The sequence below is a fragment of the Schistocerca americana genome, chromosome 6 (assembly GCF_021461395.2).
Source record: "Schistocerca americana isolate TAMUIC-IGC-003095 chromosome 6, iqSchAmer2.1, whole genome shotgun sequence".
NCBI classification, from domain to species: Eukaryota; Metazoa; Arthropoda; class Insecta; order Orthoptera; family Acrididae; genus Schistocerca; species Schistocerca americana.
This window is the reverse complement of record NC_060124.1, coordinates 88,266,071-88,288,036: the sequence shown is the minus strand read 5'-3', so window position 1 is coordinate 88,288,036 and position 21,966 is coordinate 88,266,071. Positions and strand designations below refer to the sequence as shown.

General features: G+C 41.1%; 1 protein-coding gene across 6 annotated transcripts in view; it reads left to right on the top strand.

Annotated features, from left to right (window-relative positions):
* The window catches only part of LOC124619824 (triple QxxK/R motif-containing protein-like), a 52,089-nt gene extending 30,123 nt beyond the window's left edge, over positions 1–21,966 (top strand). For 5 of the 6 annotated variants that reach the window (XM_047146434.1, XM_047146433.1, XM_047146432.1 and 2 more), the window contains 2 exons: positions 3,053–3,141; positions 21,428–21,966. In XM_047146434.1, the coding sequence (XP_047002390.1) occupies positions 3,053–3,141; positions 21,428–21,517 (179 nt within the window). In that variant the 3' untranslated portion in view covers positions 21,518–21,966. The remainder of the gene's footprint in view (positions 1–3,052; positions 3,142–21,427) is intronic. The other variant, XR_006980138.1, reaches the window with a different exon arrangement.

Here is a 21,966-nt window from a genome sequence, read left to right as displayed (position 1 = left end):
TATTTTGCAGCTGTGACTTATTAAACTGATAGTTCGGTAATTTTCACATCTGTCAACACCTGCTTTCTTTGGGATGGGAATTATTATATTCTTCTTGAAGTCTGAGGGTATTTCGCCTGTCTCGTACATCTTGCTCGCCAGATGGTAGAGTTTTGTCAGGACTGGCTCTCCCAAGGCCGTCAGTAGTTCTAATGGAATGTTGTCTACTCCCGGGACCTTGTTTCGACTCAGGTCTTTCAGTGCTCTGTCAAACTCTTCATGCAGTATCGTATCTCCCATTTCATCTTCATCTACATCCTCTTCCATTTCCATAATATCCTCAAGTACATTGCCCTTGTATAGACCCTCTATATACTCCTTCCGCCTTTCTGCTTTCCCCTCTTTGCTTAGAACTGGGTTTCCATCTGAGCTCTTGATATTCATGCAAGTGGCTCTCTTTTCTCCACAGGCCTCTTTAATTTTCCTGTAGGCTGTATCTATCTTATCCCTAGTGAGATAAGCCTCCACATCCTTACATTTGTCCTCTAGCCATGCCTGCTTAGCCATTTTGCACTTCCTGTCGATCTCATTTTTGAGACGTTTGTATTCCTTTTTGCCTGCTTCATTTACTGCATTTTTATATTTTCTCCTTTCATCAATTAAATTCAATATTTCTTCTGTTGCCCAAGGATTTCTACTAGCCCTCGTCTTTTTACCTACTTGATCCTCTGCTGCCTTCACTACTTCATCCCTCAGAGCTACCCATTCGTCTTCTACTGTATTTCTTTCCCCCATTCCTGTCAATTGTTCCCGTATGCTCTCCCTGAAACACTGTACAACCTCTGGTTTGGTCAGTTTATCCAGATCCCATCTCCTTAAATTCCCACCTTTTTGCAATTTCTTCAGTTTTAATCTACAGTTCATAACCAACAGATTGTGGTCAGAGTCCACATCTGCCCCTGGAAATGTCCTACAGTTTAAAACCTGGTTCCTAAATCTCTGTCTTACCATTATATAATCTATCTGATACCTTTTAGTATCAGCGTACATGCCCTAATTCATTTCCCTGACCTCGTAATAGCTATAGAAATGGAACTACTGCAATCAGGTAAGAGACAGGAAACAAATAAAGTAAATAATAAAAAATTTGTGGCTTTTATTACACCTACTTCACAGACTCCTACTATTTAGATTGAGCATTTGCATTTCCCTTTTCAGATGTTCTAACTGCTGTACCACATTCAGACTCCTGGCTTCAAGCAGCCCCCTCCGCATGCCATACCCCTTTTCAGCCCCTCCCGTAGATTGAAAAGGGGGAATATATCCTGGAATCTTTTGCGAATTTAAAGAGTATGACACTGTTTCACTTAAAGACCATAATTCATGTGGCTACATATTGTGTTTTTAAATAGTAGTTTCCATTGCCTTATTTATGCTGTTGCTGCTGATCATAACTGATTCTTCCATTCTTAGTGGCAGTTTCCCAATCCAAAGCTTGAGCATGCCCCGAATCTCCGTTGGCAGAATGAGAAATGCCAGAAGTCTTCCACTGTGGTTGCAGATGAATAGTTCCCAGGAGTGTTTGATTAGTAGTCATAAAATATCACTATTTGACTTGTGATTGGGTGTCCACAGCTCATAGTTACAGGTTAGCATTGCTGGCTGAAGATAATGGGTTTCCAGATTTGATTCCTGGCCGGGTTGAAGATTTTCTTCATTCAGGGTCTGGGTATTGTGTTATCCTAATGATTTCATTGCATTCTCTTCATAAAGGTGAGCAAGTCATCAAAGTGGAGTCAAATAGAAAGACTTACACAAGGCAGCTGAACATTCCCATATGGGGTCTCCCAGCCAATGATGGTATATGATCATTTCATTTGTGGCTGGGGTGTATTTTGGGCACTAGTGTTGAATTTTATGAGGTGTGAGTTCGATATTACTGGTAAGAAATCTTACTCCCTGTCACTTTATCCCTTCCTCTTTTCCTATGTTTTTCCGTACATTGTCTTGTACACCTGCTGGTCTTGAACGATTCTACTACTGTGCTAACTTTTTGCAGAATTTGTAAACAATCATGCCAGTTACATGATACCAATAAAATGCTCTGAAATCAAATGAAAGAATAAATTGGGATGAAATCAGTGAAGATCCAATAACATGAAATAATATCAGTACAAAACACACAGATACGCTGAACCTGCAGTGTCGAGAATATAAATATGTAATGATAATTGAAAATTTATGCTAAACCAGAAATGGAGCCTAGATTTCCTGCTTCTCATAAGTAGTCACCTGAGGCTACCTAAAATGCTGCCAGTTCTAACTCAAAGTTTTGTTGTCATTGATGTTTCCACCTATGATTTCCAAACACTAGTACCAGGGTTCTCATGTGGGGTATGCGGGACCCTACATTCTCCAATGAAGCATACTTGTTAACAAGTTTTTATGGCTACAGTTTTACACTTTCATCCCACAAGCAAAGTAGAAACATGATAGAGTATTATTAGTTAAAGAAGGTAGGACAATTAGGATTTTTGTCCCAATGATAAGATCATTAGAGATGGAGCACAAGTTTGGATTGGGGAAGTGTACTGGCTGTGTTTTTTTCAAAGGAACTATTCTGTGATTGCCTTAAGCAATTTAAGGAAACCACAGAAAATCTAAATATGTGTGGTCACTCAGGGGTGCGAATAATCATCCTCCTGAGTACAGGTCCAGTGTCTTACCCCTGTGTTGCCTCACTCCATGTTATTAGCTGAGTAAAGTGTGATGTCATTAGCAGTATATTAGTTTCTTGGATTTATATTAGGGTCAGATTACAGAAAATCCATTATAATTAGACAAGCTTACTGTTACAAATGAGTGCAGAAGTGATATCATGTAGAGATCTAACATTTGAAGATTTCATTGGGGTTGAGACAATAAAATACAGCATTTTAGATAGTAGTGGTATGGTTACACCAGAATGTGTGTATTAGTTACGGAGCTTTACTTGTGAGAATAGATAACTTTGGGCTACTTTCACCATTAATACAGTAGATGCACAACTATAGTACAATACTTTGTTTTTCAGCAAGACAAGACTCCAAAAAGAGCAAGGAGATAATGAGAGAGACAAAGCACAGGGCAGAAAAGAAGGAAAATGCTCCTGCACAGTATAAGGTAAGAGAGCCATCAGTGTTTATACATAGGAGCAGGATGTTTCCTAAAGTCAGAGTTGCACAAATCTCAGCCTTTATTCTCAATTCAAAAAGAAATATTCTAAGTTGCTGGTCTATCTCTCCTCCTCCATCATTGTAATAGTCATCATCATCATCATCTTTATCAAACAGTAGAAAACTGCTTAAATCCAGTTTAATTCTGTATTTTTTTAATGCATAGTAATACAACTGCAGATCACATTCACTCAGCACTCTAGATGTAAGGGCTAAAACCCTAGGAGTATGGTGATTATACATCTGTCAGTACAGCAACTGACTGTGGTCATGTTACCTCTGGTACAAGGGTTATCTTTGGATTACTCTCAGTCTTGAGTTATCTGTGTTTGTTTATGAATGTGTAGTTCCATTACTAAAAATAAAAAGTAATTCTGTACTCTTTAGTTTTAAGAACATTGTTTTATGTGGAATGTATGCATTATGCATACAATATGTGACCCTGACAATAGAGAAACAAGTATAACTGTGAACAGTTTATTTTGTGGGTAGTTAAATAGATCACTGCAACAATAACAGATACTCACAAGAAGTTGTGCATCATTAATGATGAGACTGGAGATATTTGCAACAAAATCCAGGTTTTTGAGCTCTTCGTTCCTGCAGTGGAAAAAAAAAGTGAATGCACTCTGGTGCAAAGAGCTGAATCCTAAAACAGATCTCGACCCCACATCAATTCTGTGAATGCAGGGAACAGTGCTAATGTGCATCACCATGTATTTGATCTTTTCACTATGCCAAGAAGTGATGTTAAGCCAGATCTGAAAATATTGATTATTCCAGTGTTTCTTCCGGGTTGTGACTGCTCCCAGGATCAATAATCTGCCTGTCAGTCAGTTCTTCTGTACCACATTTGCAGTTATGACCCCACTGGTTATGCTTGACCATCCATGAATCTGGTTTGTGATCACGGGAAATATTTTCAGAAACCAGTCATGAACAATTTATGCTAGTGATCAGCAATTTACATCAGCAGGCAACAGCATTGGTGTCAAACACTATTGTGCACTCACCATATCATCAAGTTTACCATGGTTAGAAATTGAATTAATTTCTTGCTGCACCAAACTGTCAGACCAAAGGCTCAGAGAAGTGGTTTATCAAGAAAAAAAAAAAAAAAAAGAAAGAAAAAAAAACAGTGACAAAAACCATTCTGGATTTTGATGGCAGCTACGAGGTACGATAGACACAATTACAGTTTTGTACAATTTGCTGTAGCATATTTGGCATAGTAGCTGCAGTAACAATTGAAAATAGCATTGGTGGTGCCTGATGATTAATCAACAGACACATTTCTAAGACTGGCCAATAGAATATAAACAAAATTAGAGTTGCTAGTAAAAGTTGCTATGACATTTTTGGCAGATGATGTGCCAGCTGACCCCACTAGGTGAAGCTGAACTCACCCGAAGAGACAACACTGGACTGTGCAGCCATCATGCCCCACCACCCACCAAGCTTTTCCAAAGAGATCCGGAATTCATGCACTGCAGTTGAGATGCTGGCCAGATATCTTCGAGCGCAGCAGCACGGGGAGAACATAGTGAACAGCTATGATCTCAACACAATGCAGTCCTATAACACCAAGATTGCTGATGATATGGGGACAACATTAATAATATTTTCTGATACTACAAGCATTTCAGTCCAGCTGCATCAAAATGTACAAAACTAGTCACCTACCAGATGATTAATGTGATCTGGATTAGGTGCGACAGATTGCAAGTTGAACAAGAAATGCCAGCAGTCAGGGACATGAGATAAACAACAGATGGAATCGGCAGGCAGAGTAAACAAACTGCACCACAACAGTTGGTATGTCCACGGCAGCAATATGGTAACTAAACGAGCTCTAAGAACACTACAGCCAACGTTGCACTCCATTGCATCACAGCTGTTGTACATTGATTGGATGAAATAAATGTTCCATATGCATTAAACTAGTACTCATCTATGTAACTCATAGGTATGATCTTGTAGAACAGATGTTGCCCTTATGGCAGCCAAACACAAAGTGAACACTACTTGCTCTTGAAGCCCCTTCCTAACTCCCTGCCTTAGTTTACATCTACCAGGTACCTGGGGGTGTGTTCTCTACACCATATACAATAAAATATACATTGAGGTGACAAAAGTAATGGGATACCTTGTAATAGTGTGTCGGACCTCTTTTTGCTTGGTGTGGTGCAGTAACTTGACTCGGCATGGACTCAACAAGTCACTGGAAGCCACAGCAGGGAAATATTGAGTGATGCTGCCTCTGTAGCTGTCCATAATAATAAAAGTGTTGCCCAAGCAGGATTTTATGCATGAACTGATCTCGATTATGTTTGATGGGATTCATATTGGGTGACATAGGAAGCCAAATCAAATCATTCGCTCGAATTGTCCAGAATGTTCTTCAAACCAACTGCGAGTAATTGTGCCTGGTGACGTGGCATATTGTCATCCATGAAAAGTCCATCTTTGTGGGAACATGAAGTCCATGAATGGCTGCAAATTGTCTCCAAGTAGCCGAACATAACCAGAACCCAGACCTTTCTATGGAAACACAGCCTGCACCATTATGGAGCCACTGCCAGCTTTCAGTTCTTTGTTGACAACTTGGGTCTGTGGCTTCGTGGGGTCTGTGCCACACTCAAACCCTATCATCAGCACTTACCAACTGAAATCGGGAGTTGTTTGAACAGGCCACAGTTTTGCAGGTGTTTAGGGTCCAACTGATATGGTCACGAGTTCAGGGGAGGTGCTGCAGGTGGTCTTGTACTGTTAGGAAAGGCACTTGTATCAGTTGTCTGATGCCAAATTTTGTTGTACTGTCCTAACACATACATTCCTTGTACATCACAAGTTGATTTCAGTGGGTATTTCATGCAGTGTTGCTTGTCTGTTACCACTGACACATCTACACAAACACCGCTGCTCTCGATCGCTAACTGAAGGCTGTCGGTCACTGCATTGACTGTGGTAAGAGGTAATGCTTGAAAATTTGGTATTCTTGGCACACTCTTGACACTGTGGATCTCAGAATATAGAATTCACTAACAATTTCCGAAATGGAAATGTGTCTAGCGCCAACTGCCATTCCACATTCAAAGTCTGTTAACTCCCGTCATGCGACCATAATCACATCAGAAGTGTTTTCACATGAATCACCTGAGTACAAATGACTGCCTGCCTATGCACTGCCCTTTTGTACCTTGCGTGCGTGACACAACTGCCATCATATAGTGGAGATGCTGAGTTGCAGAAAGGCACAACAATAAGACTGTCAGAAACTTAGCTTTCGGCCCACAAGGCCTTTGTCAAAAGTAGACAATGGACACACACACACACACACACACACACACACACACACACACACACACACACACGACTGAAGTCTGTCTGTGTGTATGTGTGTGTGTGTGGGGGGGGGAGGGGTGTCTACTTTTGGCAAAGACCTTGTTGGCCGAAATCTAACTTTCTGGCAATCCTGTTGTTGTGCCTTTCTGTGACTCAGCCTCTCTGCTATGCTATGTGGTGAGTAGCAACTATCCTTTTCATTATATTGTTACATTTCATCTTGAATTTTACATTGTTTGATACAACTGTCATCTGTATATGTGCATATCGCTATTCCGTGACTTTTGTCACCTCAATGTATTTCTGGCCATATACTGAACTGTGTTTTAATGATGGCTCTGACTTTTTCTGTCACTGTTAATCCCCTCCATCCTGAAATTTTTATGTGAATAAAATGAATAGCAGTATTTTAACAGATGGGTGCTGCCCATAATATAAGTAATGTTGAAACAAGAAATAAAGTGATATTATAAATAGTAACGTCTTCAGCTTTTGTAGTCCTTTCTTCCTCAGTTGCATGTAATATTACAGTGTATTGTTATTTTTACTTGTTGACTGTCTTTCATTAGATGTAGTTAGACGGCAGTTGATCTAAATCTTCTGGTTTCACATCATCCTCACTGTTCCCAATTGTTGCATCTGATTTCACTAGGAAAGATTTCATCATTTTCTACATTATTAAAGAAAAAAAAATCTGCTACATCTTCACATGAATCGCTGTCAACTTTACCATTAAGTATGTGCATTAATCCCTGATACTTTCACTCTCAAGCATACATTCAAATTACTTGGCTGCTGCAAATATGCATCTTTACCTTGCTCTAACATGGAACTTGACTTGCTAGCTGTCCTCTTTATCTTAACCCTATCTTGCCATTCAATCTTATGCATTTGCTTGAGTTACTTTCTCTCTCTGACTTCAGCTTGTTTTTGTCACTTCCTACCATACACGAAGTACTTCCCATTGATTGGATGTTCTTCTGAACTTCAGTTTCTTGATCTTTTATATTCAGTTTAATTTCATTTAACTGACCATTCATTTTCACCAAAGCTTGCAGAATTAAATTTACAGGATCCATATTCGTTTCAGAACTATTTAGTGCACCTTCATGGATTTCAGTATCTGAAAATTTACAGACAATGACAACTTCATTAACACAACACAAGACACGAAACACACTTCTATCTAAGACAGTTCATTGTGCATCATTTATACTCATCTGTTGAAGTCCTGCTTCCCAAAAGATTTATGGTGGAGCCGGTGAGCTGCTGTGCTGCTGTCACCACCACGCAGTCGATGCTACCATTTGCAGGGTTTCTCGCAATGTGGTGTGGACTGTTACTGCTGCTCGTTGGCACTGTATGGTTATGCTGGCAGTTTATCCACAGCAAACCTACTGTGGCTTGCGATGTCACTTCCTAAGTCGTTTGGACTTCAAAACGACCATTATGCATTTCTCATCATCTGAATAATCTTTTGATTATGCTCATTAAACAATCGCAACTAATGGTTTGTCTGCAGATTCTTCAGACAGGTCCCTGACAGACAGACGCCCATATTATTAAGTTTATACACAATCTTTTTTTTTTTTTCATTTGAAAAATATTTGTGATTGTTACCAATAAGTTCAACATGCACTGGACACATTTATTCAGCTTATAGGTAAGATGTTTCCAGAATGAAATTTTCACTCTGCGGTGGAATGTGCACTGATATGAAACTTCGTGGCAGATTAAAACTGTGTACCACAATGAGACTCGAACTCAAGACCTTTGCCTTTCGTGGGCAAGTGCCCCTTACCAACTGAGCTACCCAAGCGTAACTCATGATCCATCCTCACAGCTTCACTTCTGGAGGTACTTCACCTCCTGCCTTCCAAACGTTTCAGAAGCTCTTTTGCAAAATTTGCAGGACTACCACTCATTAAAGAAAGGATTTTCAGAGACATGGCTTAGCCATTGCCTGGGGGATGTTTCACAAAGAAAGTTTCACTCTGCAGCAGAGTTTCACACAGCAGAGCATACACAGCAGTCTCTAGGTTCTGAGATGTGGCCATGTGTGTGCGAGCTGTGCTTGTGTGAATGCGTGTTTTCTGCTGCAGAAGAACTTTGTCCAAAAGGTTTTAATATTTCAGCAGTCCATTTCATTGTGCCTGTGTGTGGCTCAATGCTGTACCTATATGGTGAGTAGCAGCCTATCCTTTCTACATTGCTGCTGATTCCTTGTGGACTTTCTGTTGTACAAGGTGTACAACTTTGCTTCTGCCATTTGCTGATAGGTGGTAACAACGGTAAGTAGCGGTCGAAAGAAACAGATTGCAGACGTTAGGCAGTTAGCTTTGACATCGGTCAACATAACCTCATTCAAACATTAGTCGATTTGTGTCTGCATCATAAAGTTGTTCTTTATTGAAAATGTCAATTTATGAGCCTAATTCTCGTCATTTGCGGGAGGTGTTACTGTTATGTTTCAGTATGAAGAAAACAGTGTCTGAGTCTCATCAAATGCTCTCAAGTACGTATGGTAAGGACGCTATTAGTGAAAGAATGTGTCGTGAGTGGTTTCAACACTTCAAGAACAGCGATTTTAACGTCGTAGACCGGCATGGTGGTGGAAAAGAGAATGTTTTCGAAGATGCAGAATTGGAGTCTTTGCTGTGTGAAGACTCACGTCAAAGTCAAGAAGAATTGGTACAATTAGTGGGAGTGACACAGCAAGCCATTTCAAAACGTCTCAAGGCTATGGGCATGATTAAGAAGGAAGGCTGAAACCAAGAGACATTGAACGGTGTTTGTGAACAGTTGCTTCAGGGGCAAAAATGGAAGGGCTTTGTGCACCACATTGTGACTGGGGATGAAAAATGGGTTCATTACCATAACCCTAAATGCAAAATATCATGGGGCCATGCTTCCACGTCGACAGCCGAGCCGAATATAAACGGCTCCAAGATCATGCTCTCCATTTGGTGGGACCAGCTCAGCGTCGTGTACTATGAGGTGTTAAAACCAAGTGAAACAATCGCAGGTGCTCGTTATCGAACGCAATTAATGCGTCTGAGCGGAACATTAAAAGACAAACGGTCGCAATACAGCGAGAGGCACGATAAAGTGATTTTGCAGCACGACAGCGCTCGAACCCATGTTGCAAAAGAGGTCAAAATGTTCTTGGAAATGTTAAAATGGGTAGTCTTACCCCACCCGCCGTATTCTCCAGACGTTGCTCACTCTGATTATCACCTGTGTAGATCAAAGGTGCATGGCCTGGTTGACCAACACTTCCAATCTCATGAAGAAGTCACAAATTGGATCGATTCGTGGATCGCTTCAAAAGATGAACAATTTTTTCGACATGTGATTCATACGCTGCCCGAAAGATGGGAGAAAGTTGTGACCAGCGATGGAAAATACTTTGAATGATACACGTGTAACCAATTTGTTTCATTAAAGCCTCAGCCGGCCGGAGTGGCCGTGCGGTTCTAGGCGCTACAGTCTGGAGCCGAGCGACCGCTACGGTCGCAGGTTCGAATCCTGCCTCGGCATGGATGTGTGTGATGTCCTTAGGTTAGTTAAGCTTAATTAGTTCTAAGTTCTAGGCGACTAATGACCTCAGAAGTTAAGTCGCATAGTGCTCAGAGCCATTTGAACCATTTTGAAAGCCTCAGATGTTGGGTAAAAAACGGCGGAAGCAAAGTTGTGCATATTGTAGCAACCTACTTTTTTAAGCTCAAATATTAGGATCTGACACAGCTTGAAGAATCTTCATTCTGATCCCATTCAAACTCATTTGTATGTTGATATTGCACTGTTTGATACTGACATTGAATAGTGACACTTGCATTAATCCAGGGTGTTATCGTCCCGGGACAACCGGTAAAGGTTCAAATGGCTCTGAGCACTATGGGACTTAACTTCTGAAGGTCATCAGTCCCCTAGAACTTAGAACTACTTAAACCTAACTAACCTAAGGACGTCACACACACCCATGCCCGAGGTAGGATTCGAACCAGCGGTCACGCGGTTCCAGACTGTAGCGCCTAGAACCGCTCGGCCACCCCGACCGGCCAACTGGTAAAGGCCCGGGATTTTTTTCATCCAGGAGAAAATCGGAAAAAACAGGAATTTTTTAGTGTTGTAGTTTTCAGTTAAATTTTTGTAATTTTCTCTGGTAAGAACTTATAATATAACAAAGAATATACCGGTAATTGTATCCTGCTACTGCAGAATAATATCGCAGCAATAAAACACACGAGAGAAAAAAATAAAAGTTGCAAAGGAAAAGCGCCATTTACAATGAAACGCAGTGCACACACAAGCGTCTGCCAACTGCAAAATGTGTGAAAGGCTTTAGGACGAAGACTATGCAATACTTGATAAGTACATACTGCTTCCAATGAGCGTGGCGTTACAACTTCACATTAGGTTCGTTTTAGCAGTTGAGTCGCGTATGAACAGTACCTTTTCGCGCTTCTGGCTATTGTTAGACGTATCGGCATTAGCAACAGGCAGTTAGATGCTACCCGGAAATCTTTTTACTGGAGCGCCACGTGATACGGTACGTGTTTAAGTTCAGTGATTTTGTTGTCCTCTAAGATTACAGGACTCATGTCAAATGAAAACAAAACGGATTTCTGTGGCCGGGAATTACCAGGTGACTTAAAATTTATTCACAAAATTACAGAAGGCTAAAGTGTGTTATTAATTTCAGTTTTCTGATTTTATTTTATTTCCGCGTTTTTGGGAGTCAGATATGAGTCGCCTTCCAGAACAATGAAGTTATTTTTGTCTGTGTGCTAAAGAAATTTGGCTTTTATTAAACCTTTTTGCAGAGGCACGCAATTTATTTGAAAAGAAGTGTTTGTTCCACACTATGGGCTAGTTTCGACTGTTCCCTGAATTTCAAATGCACGTTTTCATCTTGTGGCACGTATGTCATTATGCCATGATAAAGAACCAAACTTGAGATAATACAGTACATACAGTACATACAGTAATACAGTACATCCCGAAAAGCTCAATATCAGGTTGATGCCTACTTCATTGTGACGTGGACAGCTGCAGTTCACATGTAAAAAGGACGAGCAGAGGAGCAACACAGCTTCGAATGTCGTTTAATTTTTAAGCAGAATGACATAATGCATTACTAGACGAAAACCGCAACACGTTATCGTTTTTAGCTAACTTACTATTGTAATTAAAAACAAGAATGATGAAAATTCATGACTTAACTGCAGGGTAATATTTTTTCATAAACTTTGTTTAACGTAAGGAATTATTGAAGGATTACACCGTATATGATACTGAAGCCACTGAAATATTACAATCAATCTGGTAATCTCGTAGCTCCTTCCTTATCTGAATGCGAGAAATACATTTCAGTTCTGGAAGTGTCACCTGCTACGTTGATGACGATCCTGTCAACAACAGAATCCACGAAGCCAACAGGCGTAGCATTTTTTCTTCTTTCATGACGAGCCGTTTTATAATCCGCCAGCGTTCGGCGGTGGCGTGTGTAAAAGCTGAGTGCGTTAGTTCCAGTACGTCTGGTAGCTTAATCCTTGTTACTTTTCGGGCCACATCCCGCAGCTTTGTTCCACATCAGATCTGTTGGGTTCATATTGTAATGTTACAGTAGCAAATGTAAAAACGCAGCATTTGTATGATGTGCTCGATGCTGTGAAAATGATTGTTTTTCACGTTTCTACGATACTTATCTACCTCTGTGGTACAAACGATAGACATAGCCCAAATAAAGAGGATTTGGTTTTTCATTTTTGTCTTAAAAAACTTTTACGAGCAGTATTTCATAAAACATCGATAACTAAGAATTTGTATTTGAAATGGAAACAAGAATTTTGCGTCCAATATGTAATTAGAAACAAAAAGACGTGCATTATTTATAAAAAATGATGATGAGTTTTATAATTACGAACTGTAGGTATTTCAAAATTGAACAGAAAAAGAAAAACGATATTAGGGAGATTTAAACCTACGCTCGTATAACCACATTGTTTTCACATTCATTTACGCTACCGACTGCGCTACACGTTCAATGAAAAAACATTAAGAACAGCCCATTTCTCGGCAGTTTTTAACCGTGTTCCACGCTCAGCCATTTCGTACTACGCATTAACAGCGCGACAATCAGACCACAACGTTACAGAGACTGTGGCTGTACACGATTTTTGAAACAAAAACTACGTAGCTAAAGCGTGAGTAAGTTAAACGTCGATGTCTGTTAGTACATTTGAATATCTTATAGTTTCATTTAACATAGCTTAGTAATAAGATATCTAATACATGAGTGGGATCTACTTCCAATAGCGTAATAACACTAGTGTACGTGTGCTGCGGCTTCTCACCGATCATCGTGTTTGTGATTGTTTACAATAGGTTTACTCATATGATGAACGGATTATAGACACACGAATGTGCAATTTAAACCGAACTAGGCATTTGTTTGCAAAATTCCAATTCTCTTGGAGTATCATCTGATGTCCAATTTCATTTATGACGTATTGTAAGGTCTTAATGCTTTATATGTTCGAACATACGTGTTTGCTTGTTATCGTAGCTGCGCACATGCAGTAACGCTTGTTTTCTGGCGCTCACTGACGACTGCTGAAACGATACTATTTCTAACAGGCCGCGAGAAAATATTGCGAGAGGTGGTTTTAAAATCGTTTCTTTCAAAGTGAATTTCTTTTTACGCAAGATGAGTTATGTTACGTGTGAGCATGTGCGATTAATTTCTTAAATCGCAGAGCGTTCGACTTTCATTTAAAACTTAATAGCGTGGGGACCAGCCACTTATAAGCATTTCGAGCCCAGATGACTATAATCGGTTTATCATAAGAATAAACCTGATGTAAACAAACACAAACGCGATGATTGGTCAGAAGCTGTAGCATACTTACTGTAGCGGCACCACCATTTAGGATAGGGAAAGTTAGTTTTGTGCAATATTCTGAGCACGAGTTACAGCCAGGTGCGGGCCAGGTTGCAGTGAGTTACACATACCAACAGTTGCGAAGTAGAGTAGAGGCCACAGGGCCGTCAAATTGCTGAAAAAGTATACGTAGCTGTTTTGCATATTGCAAGTCACAGGCAGAAGAGTCCCACTGGGCAACCTAGTGTGTTATGAGTACGTGACGCGAAGCGGCGCGCTTGACAAAACAGAGGCCCACTGCCGAGTATAAATAGGTGTCGTAATATACCGAGATTAATTCAAGTGTGGCAGCTCTTCTAGACGGCGGGGCGTGTCACACCACCGGCTACACACAGCAGCAGATGGGGCACCAGTGCTCCAGTGCACGGTGGGTTGTTAGTTCGACCCCGAGGCCAACGTGGGGTCCGTAGCCAGCCAGCCAGCCAGCCAGCGGCAGGCCACTCCACGGCTCGCTACCGCGGGCAGTCCTGGCTTCCAACACACGCCAGAGGCATCCCGAGGCGAAGGCCGCAGATTCGGATGCCGGATCACGGGCGTTTGTCGTTGCCTTGATCTCAGCCACGCCGGCGAGAAGAAGCAGCAGCTGGCCCCGTGCAGTTCACTCTGAGCAGCGCTGATTTGGCAGGGACACAGACCACTGAGCGAACTGTCGGCGCATCCTGATGCCGTCACAATTCCGTGGCTGTCCAAGGCCGGCATGACACAGCATTGTGTTGCACGGGCCGCTGGGGTGCTTCCTCAGCATTGCGGGCCCCTGTGATGCAGACTAAGAGGAACGAGGGCACTGTAGTTGGAAATAATAAATCACTTGGAAAGTTCTCGCCTAGTTTTAATACGGTGCCTTCTACCTCATCCCACTACATTTGGTGTCAGAATAGCAGATGTCGTCTGTACAGTACAACATTCGAGCCCACCGCCTGCATTACGGTCACAAGATGTGGTGAGTTTTGACCGGTTTTCTTTTGAGTATTGGACGTTTTCTTTCCCTTTTTTCGTTTGTTTGTTTTTTCTATTATGGCTCCTAGCAAGCCACATTTTAGGTATTTTGCGTGGACATAATATTTTTTGTTGTCAGAGAAAGTGTTAGTGTATTTGGGGCAGTAAGATTTTTTTTTCATGGCATTTAATTACTTTTGTATTGGTATGTATTTGATGTTACTGAGTATGATGATTTTGAGGTGTTGGGAGTCAGGTTGTTCTTGAACTTAAATGTTTTGTTTCGGGACTAACTGGGAACGAAAGCAAAACAATGGCAAAGTCAGTGACGCGAGGTGTGTCGGAACCAGAAGTGGTTCAGATTTTGTTGGAAAAAGTAGCACAGTTGACAGCAGACAATACGCAGTTGAGAAGTGAATTAACATCTAGTAGTGAGCAGGAAACTGCATTGTATCAATTGTTGTTGACTAGGAAGCCGCAACAGGAGATTGATCCAGCTGCTGCGAGTTTGATTAGCTATTCCATTTTCTGGCAAGGCATCTGAGGATGTGCGTTCGTTTCTGGATGTCTTGGAGACTTCAGTGGGGATGAATCGTTGGTCTGATGAGCAGTTGTTACATATAGCCAAGATTAGATTAATGGGTGATGCGAAAACATATGTAAGGTGGCCTCAAGGAAGGCAGGACAGTTTAAGCAGTTAATGGAAGGGCTTTTACAAAGGTACAAAATATTAGAATAGCGCTCGGTACTTTAGAGAGAGGTTAAGTACGACGAAAAAGAGACGGGGAGATGATGAAGAAATTTGCAGACAGGATGAAGGAAATTAATGAGTATACCTATGAGTTGGGTCAGAACAATGAAGCAAATAGTGTTCCGTTGCAGGAGGCCAAGCAAAGGACACTTGATGTATTTTTGAGAGGGTTAGCAGCGCATATGTCACGGAAAGTGCTTGAAGGGACTCCGAAAGATTTGTATTCAGCCATTCAGCTGGCAATTAAATGTGAGGAAATAGACGTGGCAACAGGGGTACGCGAGAGGCAAACAGTGTTTACCGTGGGTATGAAATGTTATAAGTGTGGTCGTATGGGACATGTGCAGAGGCAATGTAATCAATCACCAAGGAATAGAGGAAGGGGTAGAAATCAGCAGCATTGAGGATGGAAAAGTGGAGATAGGAGAGGTGGACAAACGTTAAATGGGAAAGGGGGCCAAAGACCCACATAAGGGAGCTCCCGTTAACTTCAATGCTATAAATACATATGCAGAGGTGGAATGTTCAGTGGTAGGATCCATAGGAACTAAGAAGTTTAAGATTTTGTTAGGCACTGGGGCACAAGTGTCAGTGGCTACTAAGAATATAATGGGACGAACGAAGTTAGACCCACCACGTTATAGGTTGCATGGAGTGGGGGATAAGATCGCCACACCTTTGGGGTCGGTGACAGTTGACTTTCGCATAGGGAAAGTCCAATTTAATGAATGCATGCATGGGGGTAGTACCATGGGTAAGTGAGGGCTACGTCACGATCCTAGGAGTAGATTTCTTGCATCAACATCATGCCAAAGTTGACTTTTTGGACAACGAACTGTGGAACTTGGTGGAATGTTATTTCCACTAGGGGAAACTGTTGTCAATGCAGAGCTGTCGCGAGGGGCATTCAATGTAATGAACAAACCAATGGAACTGCGTACATTAGCATTAAGGCTTAAGTCACATGAGTGTGTGTCTAGCGGCACCGGGAAGTTGCTTTGGGTAAGTGTGGAGTCAAATCTGCCTGTGGGTACAGTATGTGTTATTGAACCATTGGAGGATAATGAAGTTTTGGGTTCACTGGGTTGTTTTGTGAAACATAGTGTTGTACGCGTACAGGAGGGGAACGACAGGCGAGTAGTTCCCGAGAGCGTGGATAATTTTAGCGCTGTAGACGCAAATTTGAGGAAAGGTGTTTTAGTAGCAAATTTGAATGTGCCAGATGACAAAGGCTGGTGTTTGAGAGGTAGGTGAAGCAATTAACCACTAACTGCCGATAGAACTGCATTGCGTGACAAAATTAATGATTTAAAGGAGGAGAAAGAGAGCAGATGGCAGAACTATTGTGGGAATTTAAGGATTTGTTTTTTCCACAAGGGCTTACCAGCAACTCCATTAGTTCAACATAGGATACCAACAGGGAATGAAGCACCTGTTTACCGTAAACCATACAGAATACTGAGGTATTTGGAGCTGATTGTGGAGGATTTCATTGATCAGCAGCTTGCGGACGGTATTATAGAGCATAGTAATTGTTGCTGGGGAGCAGACATTGTCGTTGTGCCTAAAAAATCTACGGATGGAACTAAGAAATACAGGTTTGTTGCAATTACTGACACCTCAGTTATAAGACAGTAATGGAACCATACCCCATTCCAAACATATCGGAGACTTTGGATCACTTAGGACAGTGTCAGTACTTTTCTACAACGGAGTGGTTATCATCAGTTAGAGGTGGCCCCAGAGGATCGTCCAAAACCTGCTTTCTCTACACCTGGAGGCCATTAACAGTACATTAGAATGCCATTCGGTTTGAAAAACACTCCGGCAACGTTTCAGAGGTTGCTAGACAGTGTCTTGAGGGGATTCAAATGACGGCAGTGTCTGGGTTATTTGGATGACATTATAGTGTTTTCAAGTAGTATGGAGCAACATAGACAGCAGTTAAGGGAAGTCTTCATGGGGTTAAGAGCAGCTCGTTTGACATTGAGCCTGGAGAAGTATCATTTTGCATTAGAAGAAGTAAAATAACTGAGTCATATTATCAGTTAAGGACGGAGTGCGAACAGATCCGAGGTTGGTACAAGCTGTAAGGGATTTTTGGGAACCAAAAACAGTTAAGGAAGTGCAGTCATTCATCAGAATTTGCAATTTCTATCGAAAGTTCGAGAAGGGTTTTGCAGATTTAGCACAGTTGTTGACGCAATTGTTACGGAAGGATGTGAAACTTGAGGGGACAGAAGAGTGTGAGAAAGCGTTTGACAGACTGAAATAAGTGTTAACATCAAGTCCGGTTCTTATGTTTTCAGATTTTGAAAAGGAGTTTATACTAGCATGCGTGGCATCGACTCAAACATTAGGATGTGTTCTCAGTCAGGAAATTGATGGGAAAGAACATCCTGTAGCCTATGCGTCTAGGCAGTTGAAAGTAGCAGAGAAAAATTAATCAACAATAGAGAGGGAGATGCTTAGCATAATCTATGGAATCACATATTTCAAATGTTATTTATATGGGAGAAGATTTTGGGTAGTGACAGATCATGCTGCGTTGAAGTGGTTGTTAGGGTTGAAGGATCCGTCCACTAGACTCGCTAGATGTGCTGTGAGGCTTAGTGAATTCAACTACGAGGTGGTGCACAAGCCTGGGAAGAAGCACAGTAATGCAGATGCAAAGGAAAGTGGCAAAAGTAGACCTCATAGCGGTAGCAGTATGGCAAGAATTACAGGACGCTGATAACAATTGTAAATTGTATCGGACACAGCCACAATTTAATATGTACATTGGTCTTCTGTGCAGGGAAACAAAGTTAGGGCCAAGGGTAGTATTGCCAGTGAAGTTGAGGGATGAGGTTTTATAGGAAGCACATGATCACATATTATCTGGTCATGGAGGGTGTAGAGCGACGAATAGGAGAGTGGCGGAGAGGTATCGGTGGAGAGGTAGGAAAGTAGATGTGGATCAGTATATTAAGAATTGTGTACCATGTGCACAGAGAGCAGATTTGAGTCGGAAACAGATACAGCTACAACGATTACCGGAAGCAACATGTCCATTCTCTTTGCTGGGGATAGATGTCTGAGGACCTTTCAGGTGAACACCATCGGGGAACAGATTCGTCCCGACAATAATAGACCATTTTTCGAGGTATGTGGAGATGGTGGCTATGCCAAATCAACAGGCAGCAATGGTTGCACAAGCGATAGTAAACAAATGGATTTTGAAGTTTGGTGTACCAGAGACAATAATTACTGACCAAGGAATGAAGTTCATGTTGGATTTAATGAAGGAGCTGTGTAAACTGTTGAATGTAAAGAAGTTGAGGATGACCGCGTAGCATCCACAGGCCAACGGTGGCAGAACGGGTACACAGAACAATCGGGAAGATGCTGAGTTTTTATGTGGATTCTCATCACCATCAGTGGGACAAGTATTTTAAGCTTATTGTATGTGCGTACAATGCAAAAGTCCATCAGATACTGGTTTGTCTGCGTATGAGGTAGTGTATGGGCAAAAAATGCCATCACCGTTTGATTTAGTGAAGCTACAGAAAGGAAGGACCAGTGAATCAGTATGTCAATTTGCGAGAACAATTCAGGATGTTTGGAAACAAGTACAAAAGGCAAATACGAAGGAGTCCGTATCCAGCCAGCCAGGGGGGCCACTCCACGGCTCACTACCGCAGGCAGTCGTCCAGGCTTCCAACACACGCCGGAGGCATCCCGAGGCGAGGGTCGCAGATTCGGACACCGGATCACGGGCGCTTGTCGGCACTGTGACCTCAGCCACACAGGCGAGCAGAAGCAGCAGCTGGCCGCCTGCGGCTCACACTGAGCAGTGCTGAGTCTGCAGGAATGCAGACCACTGAGCCAGCTGTCGGCGCATCCTGACGGCGTCACAATTCCGCAGCTGTCCAAGGCCAGCACGACACAGCATTGTGTTGCACGGGCCACTGGGGTGCTTCCTCAGCATTGCGGGGCCCTATGATGCAGACCAAGAGGAACAAGGACACTTGGAAAGTTCTCACAGAGTTTTAATAGTGTTCCTTCTACCTCTTCCCGCTACACTTGGTCATCCTGATACATTCAGTGGCAGAAGTTGCCACTACAGTACACTGGTGTTGTTACACAGTTGGAAGTAAGTTCTCCTTATGTATTAGATATCTTATTACTAGGTTATTTGAACGAAACTATAAGATATTCAAAGGTATTAACAGCCATCAACATTTTTCTTAATCATGCTTTAGCTACATAGTTTTTATTTCAAAAATCGGTTACAGTCACGGCCTCTACAGCGTTGTGCTCTGACTGTCGCACTGTTAAAGCACAGTATGAAAATGGCTGTGGCTGCTTTCTGCTTCGTAGTGAAACACGTGTGTGGACCACTGTTAAAAACTGGCAAGACATAGGCTGTTATTGATGTTTTTCATACATTTATGGAGATAGTCAGCATTAAAGTCTTTCCAGGGTTGTGTGTAACGTAATAGTTATAAAAGCGAACATCGAATGTGTAGTGCAGTTAGTAGTGTAATAGTATTTTGTTATCTCGTTCAGTTTGAAATACCTATGTCTTGTAATTATAAAACTCATCATTTTTTATGAATAACACAAGTTTACATCTTCGTGTTTCTAATTACATTTTGGATGCGAAATTCCTGTTTCCATTTCAAATACAAATTCTTAATTGTCGATGTTTTATAAAAGACTGTTCATATGAGTTGCTTAAATTAAGAAAACATAACAATTTAATGTTATAAGGCAAAAATGAAAAACCAAATCCTCATTTTGTGGACTATGTCCATCGCTTTATCGACTATTTTTACATGTGAACTGCAGCTGGCCACGTCACTACAAGCTAGCTGTATCAGCTGACCGGCCAGTACTGTCCAAGTTAAATGTGCCGGTAAAGCTGTTGTCCCACATTATCGCTAAGTCGATGTGCGTGTAACCCACAACATAAAACGTACCCTTGTTATTGCACTTGATACTACTCGAGACAGCTTGGCTGCAGTCCTATCTCAAATGGAAATCCAATAAGGTTCCAGCAAACATGAAAGAATACATAGTGCAAGGTTTACATCAGGTTTATTCTTATGATGAACAAATTATAGACATCTACGTCATTAGTAAAAATTTTACCGGCACCTTTGTGTGATGTATCTTAAAGTGTAACACACGCCAAAAAGAGCAATAATATATGTGAAAGCTTAGCTTCTCTTGTAGCTATGCTATGTATATTAATTTAAACCAATAACTTTTCCTGAATGAAATTTTCACTCTGCAATGGAGTGTGCACTGATCTGAAATCTCTTGACAGCTTAAAACTGTTTGCTGGACGGAGACTCGAACTCGGGACTTTTGCTTGGGTAGCTCAGGTGGTTGAGCACTTGCCGACAAATGGCAAAGGTCCCGAGTTCGAGTCTCGGTCCGGTAAACAGTTTTAATCTACCAGGAAGTTTCATTAACTTTTCCTATTTGTGCGTTCGCACTACTTAACAGCGACACATCACATGTCGTATCCTTGGAATTTCTGCTGTCATGCCTAGCGAGATCAGGTGACATGAGCCATGATTGGCTTACAAAAGCGCGTCACAATCTCAATTTCAATGCTTAGGAAACTAACATGCTGTTTTGGGTGGAATTCGAATTTATACTTTCTTAATTCGAAAGTATGCAAGGTACATCAAAGATCTTTCTGAATTTTTGTTTTTTTTTTTCCCCTGTTTTTCGTTTCCCAAAGTTCCGGGGAAGTTCTACACTGGTGTATAAAACCGTAACCATTCAAAGGATTGGTAAGTTTTGTGGTTCTGACGGAAAGTATACAGTCACTTGACTTTGATAAATTTTTTTTTCCCTTGTCTGCCGTGCGTACACACTGACTCATGTTTGCACCCAAGTAGAAAGTTTTTCATGTAATGAGCTTTGTGTAGCACCTTTCTAGTCACACAAGAGAAGATGCAACCCGAATCACTCGATTTCTGGTGCACTCTTTTACACAGCCACAAAATTAAGATTAATTTGGGTGATTCTTCCTGGGTGTTGTAATTTTCACAAATGTTGGTGTACATTTGTAAAATTCTATTCAGAAAATAAAGTACCCAGTACCTAGTTTTTCTTGGTATATTTATTGTGTTTGATAGAACGTTTTGTAATCATATTGCCTTAACATTTATGAAACAAAAAGAGTTCACGTTCATTTAATGCTACTCATATTTCTTTGTTTCTTGTAATAACTTGCTGATAATTAATGTGTTTCAGGAGGTGAGCATCATGGTTGGAGCTATGTTGGCACTATGTGTCTGTGTATATTGCATTTTTTATGCTTTGCTTGCTGATCGTTCACATTAAGAACAATAGTACTACACCGCACTATTTGCTTGGTCTGAAAAATGATTGATTCCTTGCTTTTATACTTTAAGAATAACAAGCTTACATTTATAAGACTAAAGTCTCCAATTACACAGGTGTTAAGTATCAAATGAGTGTTTTTATGACACCATGACATATTGAAATAATGGAAAATAACATGACATCTATGATCTCGTTTGGTATTTTCTGTATAAATACAACATAAAATATTTGTTGTTTGGATTTTATTATAGTGGAATCAAGTACTGTAATTTGTTGGGAGAGAGACTGATTATACATTACCATAAGGATGCCACAGTCGTGTAAAAGATATTTTTAATGTGGTTTTATATAAGACTGTACTGTGGTGTTTCAAATTTTGCTGATGGCATCAAATTCCTATTTTCTGTAAAATTTTACAAAGTCAAATAAACCTCCTCAGGAAAAAA